The sequence below is a fragment of the Hesperophylax consimilis genome, chromosome 8, assembly GCF_061612785.1.
Source record: "Hesperophylax consimilis isolate HC1 chromosome 8, BYU_Hcon_1.0, whole genome shotgun sequence".
Taxonomy (NCBI): domain Eukaryota; kingdom Metazoa; phylum Arthropoda; class Insecta; order Trichoptera; family Limnephilidae; genus Hesperophylax; species Hesperophylax consimilis.
In genome coordinates this window covers 24,706,672-24,719,980 of record NC_142843.1, presented here as the reverse complement: position 1 = coordinate 24,719,980, position 13,309 = coordinate 24,706,672, and the positions used below count along the sequence as shown (strand labels likewise).

General features: G+C 33.9%; 1 protein-coding gene across 3 annotated transcripts in view; it reads right to left on the bottom strand.

Moving 5' to 3' along the window:
* The window catches only part of LOC149421772 (uncharacterized), a 580,320-nt gene that overhangs the window by 272,729 nt on the left and 294,282 nt on the right, over nucleotides 1-13,309 (bottom strand). For all 3 annotated transcript variants that reach the window (XM_089635090.1, XM_089635091.1, XM_089635092.1), the window contains exon 4: nucleotides 4,646-4,756. In XM_089635090.1, the coding sequence (XP_089491216.1) occupies nucleotides 4,646-4,756 (111 nt within the window). The remainder of the gene's footprint in view (nucleotides 1-4,645; nucleotides 4,757-13,309) is intronic.

Genomic DNA, 13,309 nt, shown 5'->3' with positions numbered 1-13,309 from the left:
ACATGTACACGATAAGAGATTTTTACTAAGCGTCAGGTTTACTCGTGAAAGTCTTTTGGTAAATCGGACTGAATAAAACACGATTTTTTTTCCACTATCCACCGGTTTCTAAAGGACGTTTTTACTTGACTTAAGACCCCGACTGGACATAGAGTGAATGAACGAAGAAAGGAGTGTAAGGCACTCTTACATACATATATATATGACGCAAATGTGAATGTTATAAGTAGTCGGGGACGCCCGAGGAAGAGGTGATAAAGAAGATGAAGTCATGTCAAGAGTCAGAATAATAGAAGAGTATATTTGAGACGATGTATGAATGTGAATGAGGCAAGGAGTGTGTGCCAAGACAGAGTTTTTTTAGAGATGTGATGGTTAGTTAAGACCCCACATTCCGAATTTCTACCGAGTTATAACATAATTCCTTTTAACACCTTACGTTTAAACTAGTAAAAAAATATGTTATTTCTTAACTTACACTTGCCGAACTGAAAATATAATTATATGAAATTTCCCCGACAAAAAATATAAAGAAATTATAAAAACATCATATGGAAGTGATATTTAACGTATTGTAGGTACGAAAATATTAATAGTGTTTCTTTTGCTACTTACTTGACATTTGTTTACAGATTTTTGATCTATTTTAAAGAAGTCATGCTTTATTAAATATTTTCGCTTGCGCCTATTAATTGTAATCGATTTTTAGTTCATTTAAATACGTATTTGCACCTTTCCCTTTCAAAGCATATTTTTCTTCTGTTTGAACGCTTACTACGGTACCTTAAACCAACAAACTAACAAATGAAAAAGAATTAGGGTTCCCATATTAAGTGTTGGTTGGAGAAGAACTTCAGACGGAAGAGATATGTATTTGAACTGCAAACTGCCATTCCTCCGAGATGTCTTATTTAATACCTTTACGTTTTCCTCTATATACGATGAAACATATCTGCCGCTGAATTTTTATGAAATCCGTGGTTATTTAATATTTGCTGATATTTAATATTTAATAAGTGCTGCAGTAATGTGACGTCGTACTCAGCTTCTTCCATACACACCAATGGAATAAACATACCATATTTATTAAACTTTCTACGAGCAAGGAAAATTTATCAAACTTACGTCAAAATAGTAAGTATAAAAATCTGCAAGGCTAATAATGTATTTTGGTGAACGTATACGGACAAAACTTACTAATTTGAAATACTGTTAATTTATTAAAAATCTAGTCACATTATTCTTTTCCTGTTGCAAATGAGACTGCAGGTCTATAACGAATGAATTGAAAGATTTCTTAAGGCGAAGCTTAATGCCAAATCACTATTTTGATTAATCTTTATAACGAATTGGTGTACATTATGAATACCAAAAAATGTGCTTTAGATAAATTGAAGGTTTTCCTTTCGTTTCGCTTTAGTAGAATACAAATTAAAAAATAAATTACTCAATTAAAAATATAAATGTAAACTAATAAAAAATATATTTTTTAATAGAAATGTATGAACGCATAAAGGAAAGAACATTTAAAAAATACAGTAATATAGCTAAGATTATCTGTAACAGTTTCATTTGATTAACTTTTTTTGCTTTCTTATAAAATTATTTACACAGTAAATAAAAACCAGTTTCGTGCTTGAAATCGAACGTTTCTACACTTTAATGCCTATTTATTACCTACAATAAAAGGCATACCAATAATATACACATTTTTGGCTTGTAGCTTCCTCTTAACGAAGTATCAGTCAAAAGCGAATGTTTTATGAGGACGGCGGAACACGTGTTCATACAAATACTGATATTGATATTAACATACTGTTATTGTCGTATTCCGTCATGATATCTATTAGGGAAAGAACACGTGTTCTCGATATATTCTGAAAGACCAATATTTTATCAGGAAGTTGGCATGCTGTCACTTTTTTAACAGGATCATTTTTCTCCGTGTAGATATATCACGTGATACATCATTAAGGTTGCGTTTTACTGACATTACTGGTGGTTATTTCCGATGCTCTTAATTACAATCAATCCGTGTGATTTCCGTTTCATTTAACATGGGTTTCGATGACAAAAGTCCATTAAATAAGAACAAAGTATTACTTTCGGGACCCGCGGAAACCATAACTCAAACCATTAGCAGCATGGCCGTATAAAGTATCCCATTGTATTGCCGCAGGAAAAACAACAGAAAGAGACATCTCGAGAAACGGGAATGGGTCACTTGCATGCAATTTTTATTAGCTTACAAATTATGTATGTAAATATGACCGGTCGGTTGCCGAGTTGACATCGCGTTTGGGTCCCACCCAGGCGTAGTGTGTTCAATTCCTCGGCTGGCTAAGTCCTCCATCACAACACAAGCAACATTTTGAGCTTACTGTGGCGGTAGTAGGAGATTTTCAAATATTTTCAGGTTATTCGTAACCCGGGAATGTTTGTCTTTCTTTTTAAAAAAAAAAAAAAATATGATATTTATTAGAAAACGGAAATAAATTACATTTTAATAACAAATTAAAAAATCCGATTCGTGACGTCACCATTTTATGAAGTAATTTATTATGCAACACTTGGTTGCTTCTGATGAGAATTTTTAAAACTTGTCAGTGAGGTTGAAAATTATTATAAACTAATCTTAATTATTAAAATTATTTATACGATCTTATACCCTGTTATGGTTTGGAAAAAACATATAAAAAAATATAACTCGAAGTTATTAAAGCATTTTGACAGTTCGACAGAACTGGCAGCTGGTTCAACAACAACAAATTGCTCTTTTTTTAATTTATATATTAATATGAATGTCTGAAAATAATTTTTCCGTTTTTTTTTTCTAAATTATACTATACTCTATCTAAGGACGTGTGTTCCAAAGATATTAGAGTTCTTCTAATATCTTTGGTGTGTTCTTTTGCAAAATTTGAACAATTCATCAAATTTCAAAGTTTATTTTAATGTTTTGTGAAGGTTCTATTCAAGTTCTGCGAAACAACCCGTCCTAAAATTCATGTTTTCAAAAATTTTCTCCAAAAACAGGTGAATTCCTAACTTGGAGAAAAATATTAATATCTTGAAATCTTAAAATTAAAAATTGATTGAAAAGTCTTGGAAATCTTTCGTGACTCGAAAAACAACAATGTAAGTGGCTCATTTTCCCAATATTCCTCCGGTTTCCCGCGAGCGTGCGATGTAAGGAAATTGTGCGGATGAGATTTATTATGGTCTCAAATTCCTTCTTCTTTGCTGAATAATTCCTCCGTTTTTTTCTCGGTTCTAGAAAATAGCGAACGCCGTTTACATAAAACTCCCGCCATGCTAATGAATTAAACTTCCATTTGCTCTTTTTTACCAGTGCGAGCGGCACTCGCGGTACAAAACTGTTTATATTTTTATTCTCGACGTTATATTAAATAATACAGCTCTGAGAGGTGTTCGAGACACTTCGGTGCACACTGCTTGGAACACAGACAAAATGAACAAAAAATCTGAATTGAAAGAATTTCAATTAGAGAGAAAATTTATTCAGTCATATCAGGTTTTTACAAAACAGATCAGGAGAAGATATAATTACTTGCATTTAACTTAAATAATTTAAACGGTATAATGAGGACACCCTATAACATAATTAAAGCATAATAATTTTTGTTTCATAAATCACTACCACACTACTAGCCGGCTTCGATCGAGATTTTGATTGTAAAAAAAAGGAGCACTAGGTACTCTCATATTATTTAATTTATTCGGGAATTTCGAGGATATGTATCTCATGGTAACGCTGAGAGCAGAAAATTGTTTTACTAATCTATAAATTCCAGATAATCTATGCAAATTTTGTAAAATCGACCAAAACTTATTTGTCGATCACAATTCGTGAGCTTCGTGTACTTATTGATTTTATTTTTTTCTCTTCATCTCCCAAATAAATTATTCCTGGTTAAATATTTTTATCTTCATCTCTGCACACAAATTCTTCCTGATTTAATTTTTTCTCTTCATCTCTCCACATACCTGTTCCTGTTTGGTATGACTTGTTATTATTACTCATACCAACATCATTAGTAAGGTGTAAGAACAATGATTTTCATCCCAGACGAATTAACGAGACATTTTGGTATATTGTTTTTTTTTTTGCTTTATTGTCAAGATATATGAGGAACCAAACAACTACCTATCTTTATCAAATTAAAGTTACATATTTGTAATAAGCATTTACTTTATGGCTCGTCATAATTTACAATAAAAATATATAAATTTGTTTTAGACCACTTTAATTTTAATTACACTCTACCGGTTTCGGAAGCACCCCTCCTTCGTCAGGAGAATATTAAAACTCTTTTTCCAGTTTTAATATTCTCCTGATGAAGGAAGGGTGCTTCCGAAACCAGTACAGTGTAATTAAAATTAAAGTGGTCTAAAAAAAGTTATATTTTTTTATTGCAAATTAAAGTTGACTGTAAAACTATATCTTAATCTATCTCTAGTTAATTAATCAACATAATTTCCGGAAAATATGGAACTTGAGAGATTATTTTAACAAAATATTATGTCGGAAAAGGATTGACCTACTCGACGCCGCGCACAAATAAATTCAACACAATTCACAATACAACACTTTCAGCAATTCAGATTTGCGTGAAAAGCTTACCTTAGAAAGTTGATGCTGAAGTCTGGCCACAGCCAGTCGATCTTTCTGAGCGCTCAAAGCTTCCGCCTCTAGTCGTTGTTCCAGTAGGCGGATCCGAGCCTCGAGAGCTTCCTGGAAATAATACAAACAACCTCGTAAATACACTAAACTCAAACGGGGAGTTTACAAATTATCGTTATGGAAAGATTTTAGTATATATCGCTATATATTCAAATACGTACGGAAAGCACAAACAGATCATATTTGTGGGAAGATTTTAGTTTCGTACATTATATCCAAAAAACAGAAAGGGCAAACGGGTAGTTTAAAATTCATATTTTTGGACATAGAATTAAGATTTTATTATATTTTATTTATCGAAATACAAAAGGCACAAACGGGGAATTTACAATAATCTTTTTTTTTTATGTTGTGTATATACAAAAACACGAACGGCGAGTTCATAATCATATTTTTTAAAAGATTTTATTAAATGCTGTATATATATACAGGGTTTTCCAATAACAGTTGTTATTTTTATATTCAATCGTAAAAGATCAATGGTTTCGTTGCTTGTGTGGCACATAGCGCCGTCTTGTTGAAAACAAACGTTGTCCAGATCAATACCATCCAATTCCAGCCATAAAAAATCATTAATCATCTCTCGATAGCGATCCATTCACCGTAATTGTTGCTCCAGCCTCATTTTCAAACAATTAAGGTCCAATGACTCAGCCAGACCATTAACCGCACCAAACAGTCACATGTTGAGGATAGAGAGGCTTTTTAACAAATAACTCTTGGGTTTTCCGAGCCCCAGATGCGACAATTTTGCTTGTTGACGAAGCCACCGAGGTGGAAATGGGCCTCATCACACAAGATGATTTTCATTTGATTCACTCAAGTGAATTTTAATAATTTCATTGCGTTGTTGAAGCGTGTATCGTTCCATTTTTATTAATGGCGTAGTTTCTACTTGTCAAATGTCAAAAGTGACAGATTCAAAAGTAACATCTACCGAAATAGCGGGCTATTCAAAATAACACTTCTTATTGGAAAACCCTGTATAATAACACAAATGGAGATTTTTCAAAAAACATTTTGATAATTTTTTTTATACTAGGTATACATACTAACCAAATACGAAAAGCATAAAATAATCATCTTTGTGAATAGGTTTTAATAATGGTTTATATTATATTATATTCGTCTGGGTCTGGGTCTGGGTTTGAAATCACAATAAACATAGTAGGTAGTTGCGTTTTATATTAATGGTATTGTCACCACAGAGGAGTTAAATTCGTAGATTTTCGTGATAAAAAATAAAACAAATACGAAAACTAATCATGTAATATTTACTATTGACTCGTAACTCGTAACGGCAGTTTTACGAGTCTACATCTGAAAAACCCGGTGGTTTAGAAGTGGAGAAGTTTTCAAGCCAATTTTGCATCGTTCGAGGAGATCCAAAAAATTGTGTGGATGCGGAACAATCACCGAATTGAGCTCTTAAATAGCCTACTTCGTAATGATAGCAGCCTATAAAAAATGATATGGCATTACTAGTAGTTTTGTGAACAGTGAACCTCGCGTCCAAAAAAGTATTTTTCTAATTTTCTCTTCTTTGATAAATAACCAAAATTTCCTCTAAAATCTTAAGATTCGTAAGTAGGTACTTAAAGTACCCGCCTATTTCATAATAAACCATAAATATTTTGTGTAACATATTTTTATTCCAAGTAAGAAATAGGTCCAAAAAAATGTCACAATCGCAATGACAAATTTTTTTTCAAACTTTCTTCAGACAGTTAGATACTAGATACCATAATATTGATTGCGAATTCTGGTGGGATAAACAGGTAGTATCCAACACGGTCACTAACATATACCGGTAACGGAACACACAAACAAATTTATAGACAGATGAAATTCCAAACGGTCAAGTTGAAACAGTACTTCGCTACGCTCAATCATTTTTTTGTATTATTTTTTTTTGTGAAACCGCACAAGAGTCCCAACTGCTCACAACGATAATTGGAGTATGTTGTGAGGCCGAAGGTAGTGGGAGGGAGGATATGGGAAAGAAGGAGGTTTGTAAGTACTTGGCTATTAAAATCTGGTCACCAAACACGGCCAAAGCCATTTCAAAGCAACATTTCAATTCTATATGGTGGTCTTACACCAGGACGATACTGAGAGTATCTTTTACTCAGGAACGTACCGCAAATACACTATGTATTGTTTTAAATGAGTAAATTGTGAAATAACACAAATTAATAAAATAAAATTTACTTGCGCACGCCGGGATTTCAACCCGCGACCTCCAGTTTGCTAGTCGAGAGCCTGACCCCAACCACGGAGGTCAGGAAATGAATGGTGGTGACATTAATTATTGACATTGAAAATATTTGAATATGCCACTTTAAATAAAATTTTCGCATATCGTCATGACATATTTATTAAGGCAAATACAAGGCGATGTAAAATAAAATATTCGGATTTTTATGAACACGTGTTCCGACATTATAATAATATATTCGTAATTTACTAAAAGTTTATCAGGATCAAACCCGTTCCAACCGAAATTACCAATTTCAATGAAGAGATTCATAAAATAGCAATAGTAGCTTTTTTCCGTTGTACAACGGTATATACATTTTTCTGAGTAGGGCAGATATTTTGGTTTTAAAATCAAACGGTGTACGCACAGCAATATTTTGCTTTCCATACAAAAATGATTTTATCTTACATACCCAGATTGTTACTCCTATCAAAAACAAGAGTTATTACACTGAATTCTGCTGTACTCTGTGGCCATGTGCGTATACCAACAATCCCACCGTGCAATACAAGATAATGCTTACAAGGGAATGATCACGAGATAAGTCAAACACGGATTTCGCATATAACATTTTTGTGTTGGCGTGTTTTAAATTGTTACAGCGGCATAAATAATGACAATAAATTAATGTTTGCACAGGACCCGGGACACAGGGTCCGGGGTCCAAAGTCCGGGCGATACAATCGGGTGCCTCTTTAGCAAACCTCTCCTACCAATGACGCATTACGAAAAAGCCTGCGCCCCGCCATCCCCATACTGAATTTTATTTGCATTGCCCACATTCCGTCACCAGTGCAGGGCGGCATTCAGAGGGTACAACGGACTAAGAACCAAATACTATTTTTTGTTGTTTAATACGCGATGCATACTAACATCTGAATATTCATATTTAATTAATGTACTAATAGCGACCACAATAGTTAATATAAGCAAACAATTTCAGATTGTTTTCTCAATATTACTAGAATATTAATTACACAGGAAAAAATTCCTGCAATACAACGGTAATATATTGCATTGGTTTATAGAACATCACCGTGTTAACCCCTCCAGCGTTAGAGGGTCATATATGACCGGGCGTCCATATTTTATAAATGTATTTTTGTCTTTTTTTCTATCATGCGAAAATACATTTTTTTGACGTTAGAAAGAGAAATAACAAATATATGATTTGAGTTTGCCTCAAATATTTATACTGGATCAATAAAATCCTAAGATTAGCCAAAATGAATAATTCATAATTCGCGCCGCTATCGTAACAATCGGTTAAATTTTACAAATTATTTCTAATGTTTTTCAATTTTTTTCTCAATTTTTCTATGATTGGGGTAAAATATTTAAGTAAAAATGTGGTTGGTGTTTTTGACAACATTTTTCATTTGATATTAAAATTTTATTATTTATAAATAGTAATGTTTATTTTAAATGCACACACCGAAAAGATAATTTCATTTAGTACCTAAAACAGTATTTTTTTACGGAAAATTAAAAAAAAGCTGTATATAGCGCATTTGAAATACACAGAAAATATTGCAATTTGAACCAATGTGATGAATGTACTGAAGGGTCAAACTGAATTCATCTATTACCTAATTATTAATTGTGATCTAACACAGCATGATTCGTTTTATTTTTATCTGAATGCCACACAGTCGTCAACTGCTAGAATTTAATGGTACTATGGAATTCCCTATCGGAAATGTAATAGATAACAGAACTATTTAAACACAACTAATACAAAGGCAACATAACAGACTCAACTTCGGAGTAAGTAGGACAAATACCCCCAAAAATGTTGCATAATTGAGGTAAATGTAAGGAAGAAATCGTCTATACGAATTTTATTAACTTTACAGTAAAGACAGATCTTTTTAAAAAAATTTATCGGGATGACAATGAAATTATTTCCACATAGGATAAAGGATGGGATAATTAATAACAAAATGTAAACAATCAAAGGACACAAACTAAAGATGTTGCTCAATTTTCGCAATCGCTTGTATGGTAAGTTTCACTTGTTACTTCGACAGCTATCCTATCCTAAACTATCTAACCATTTGCTTTTTTGGAAACATTATAAGCATATCATTTTTTTATTACCTCTTAACTCCGCAGCACATATTTAAACATAAGGTCTAAGTATTTCCGCTTTACAATAAAATCCAAATAAATAGAATAATTCTGAACATATCCAAAAACTTAAAACTGCTTTTGAAAGGTGATAATATAAGATTTCAAATTAAATTACAAAAAGTAAAAATATACTTATATTTTGAAAGCGAAATGAAATATTATAGAAAATGGTTCACTTTACGTTTTTGTAATTAAAATTACTGATAACAAAACAATTTATAAAAAAATACGGATATTATTAGACAAATTTATTACAAACGTTATAGTCAACACTCTTTTTTGTCGTTTCATATAAAAATAATTAATAAAAAAATCAGAAAGCATCGTAATTATTTGTCAAATTTACGTTTCGTAAAAATGTACATTTTAATTCTTCCGTGGTTAACTTCTGGATTTGAATATAAAGCGTGGTGATTTATTTTTCTGACACCGTTTAGATCATACTTCTCACCACGGGAGTAAAAGATATACAACGATTTCTATGAGACCATATGAGTTGTTCCCAAAAGCGAACAAATTAGCCCGAAGGGTTAAAATGAAGTATTTTGTAATATAAATTTAATAATATAAATATAACAGTCTTTTACTACTCAAGTTGTATATTGTTATTCAAGGGTTACTTTCAACTATTCACATTACAACCCTGTACAGTGTACCTACAGTCGAGGGTAGGCAGTGGGCGGGGAGGACGTCTGTACTTTATGCCTAGTAATTGAATGCACGCTCACGCTTCGGTCCTAAATCCGCCCAGATATGGAAGGGCGAGGGCATAAAGGGGGTGGTGCAAGAGGGAGGGGGTGGGCTGCTGGGGTAGGGTCAACTATCTGAGATGCCATCTAGTGGTGTTAGGCTTAAACTCAAAAAGTGTCAAGGGCTCAGGACACCGAACCGAAAAAGCCAACTCAACAAGAAAGGAAAAAAACCAATACTACTTAATTGTATTTAACAAAAAAAAATAAAAACAAACTAAATAACAAATAAATTTTACCCTTAGTCAGAATATAATTAGTTTAGTATTAAACAGAAATTTCACACACAGTTTAAATTGTTTCTAATTACCTAAGGTTTATGGAACATTTACGTATCAGATTGAGTTAACACAGGCAGTTATATAAAATAAAAAAGGAGTCAATTCGTCATGAAATGAAAAACGTATTACAGAATTACCTTGTATGCCCATATCCCAATTTCAGAAATATATTATCTTAAGATCACAGGCGTGGGTACCCTTTTTCTCATTGCGCAAGTCAAACGGAGTATGTTAATTAGCAGGTTATTAATTATATACAAATTCAGTATTTCGAGATATCAATTCAGAAATAATATGACTTCCAGTTCGGCTAAGCCATCCGAGCTTCGCGCCTTGTCTCTGAGAATGCAATATGCTTAACACCACTGTCAGTTTATTGCCCAAACAACTATTCTAGGCGTTTTACTGAAAGATTTATTCAGCCGCAGTGGTCATGTTATCGTGCCGCCGTCCGCGATACAAGCCACAAGCCCAATCGAGGAACATAAACCAGGAATTCTTTTCATGCCTGGCCGAGGAAAGTGGCCACTTAATTCTACAATGCTGGCAATTAAGTGTTCGCGAAAAACAAATAAACCAACTACATGATTCTGGAATCATCATTAATTTATCATAAATTACTATTTGATTCCTGAGGTTGCGAATTTAACTCCGCCTGAAGCGTATCATAGGTATTTTTGTATATATTTACCAAGTGCTTATTACAGAGGCAACCAGTTTGTGACCGTAGTGAGTTAATAAGTTTGAAAAACTTTTTATTTTCCTATGGAATTCAAATAATTTAAAATTACGACGTACCATGTTCCTAACTATTAGTGCATTCATGATACATAAAATAATGCAAACTTCTCGGAATAAAAACAAATAAATAAATTATTGAAGAACAAGATAATATTAATAAATCTGAACGAAACATAAAACAGAACAAGACACAGAAAATAATAAGACACAGAGGGCAATTAGTCCAACAGGTGGAATGAGGCAGGACAGCAAACAGTCTGAATACTTCTTCAGACAGCAGTTTAGAGTGACGTACTCCAAACGGTTCCAGGTCCTACCACAAACAGGAACTAATCTGGTTCACAGATGGGTCCAAGATGGAGGAGGTAACAGGGCCCGGGGTCTGTTTAGAAGGTCCCAAGAGGGAACTTACCTCTACGAACACATCGCAATGTATTTCAAGCTGAGATAGAGGCCATCTTAGCTTGTGCACAGGAGAACATACAAATCGGGTACAGGAATAAGAACATAGGCATATGATCTGATAGCCAGGCAGCCCTAATGGCACTGTAAAGTAACTGATGCGACTCCAGACTGGTGATGGAACGCAGGACCATTCTTAAAGAACTTGCTATCATCAATAAAATAACTCGGGCAACAATACATAAATGAATTTAGGGCAATGAGCGGGCTGATGGACTAGCAATGAAAGGGACGAAAGCATCACTTGCGGCATCCAAGCCGGCAGTAGGAGCAGCAGCTTGCCACAACAAAATACATATTGAAAGGTGGGTCAAATCTCGGCACTGGGAGGAAGGAGAAAGGGAAAGGCACCTGGAATGAGGAAATGCAAAGTAGAGTATTAACGGACCAGACCCAAGGCGAACTAGACAACTACTCAATATGGATAGAAACTCAGTGAGGGAACTGGTAAACTTCTAAAGGGACACTGCCATCTCAGGAGACACATGCAGTTGTTGGGAGTGGAAAACACCAACAGATGCAGGAAATGTCAAGAGGATGAAGAGAATCCAATTCAACTTTGGTGCCAATATCCCGCCCTGTTGGGAACCAGGCTCAGATACCTGGGAAGAGACATTGTAGAACCAGAAGACATAGCCACATATCCAATGACAACCCTGAGACTCAATAAAAGGGACCGGATTACTGTTAAGGGAATGACGTAAAATGAGAGATAGCACAATGGGCCTATGGCCTAAATGCTCACGGGAACCTTACGTCAACCGTCTCCTATAATTGAAAATAATAATAATAATAAATCTGAAGGAAACAAAAAAAACAGAAGAAAACACAGAAAATAAAAAGGTAAAGGTCGCAACTGAGAATGGAACCCAGGATCTTTGTCTTTCCAGTACAACGAGTCAATCTAATCGGTAATTGTCAATAAATATATAGTTACATTATATAAGGAAATACCTGTCAAAAATGTATTATGACAACAAATTAAGATGCGTTCGACTTTAAGCTTTTATTTCGTCTACTCTTATTTTATAATAATTAATGTAATCGCCAAAGGTACCTAAAACTGCCGCGTATAATCAGTACTTGGTGTTTTAGATAGGCAGGTTCATAATATAAATAGATAACCATCTAGAATCTTCTGAAAATGTCAGATAAGTACTCGCCCAAGAAATATTCGGAAATATTTCTCCCAAACAATAAAGCATCTCAAACAAAAATAATTAGATTCCAATTCAGTATTGTGAAAAACATATCAATTTAGAAAGTCTTTTCTCCCAAAAAGCTTCTCCTTATAAATGAGCTGCCTTAAATTTGAGGTGGGGGAGTAAAATTTGTCCATCAAAGTCACTCTTAATTACGATTTAATTCCTCATAAATTTGGCGGGGAAAAGAAAGCGGCAACCTTCCGAGACAGTGTTTAAGTAAATTTCTCAAAGACGCCGCGAGGAGGCTCTCAATGTTAATAGCATAAGAGGCGTCTCGACGTGGACGCCCGTTTCTCTGGAAATATGAAGGCTATATACTTCACGTGAAAGCAACCTACCGTTTGCGGCAGACGCTCATCGTTAATAAAATATTATACGGCCATTGTCATTCTGTAGATGCGCCCGCTTAAAACACTACTAGACAGCTTTACGGGCGACGCGGCGTAAAGAGAAATAAGAACGCGGGGAAATGTTGAAGAATTCTCAAAACGTGATTTTTACGCTACGATGCATTCTTAGATGACACATAATCATGTATCCTTGAATATTGTTGCTTATTTATTCAAGTAGATATCTAGTCTCGAACACAGACACGCCTTCTTAGGGGCTGCATATGAACTTACAAAAAGTAGAGATAATAAATAGCATTTTATTATCAAAATATTGTGTCCGACACTAGTTGTTTTTTTTAATTCTTCAATATAACTAACAACCGCTAAAATGCCAAAGCAGTTTGTCAGCAGTATAAATTATCATTCAAATATAAATAAGAT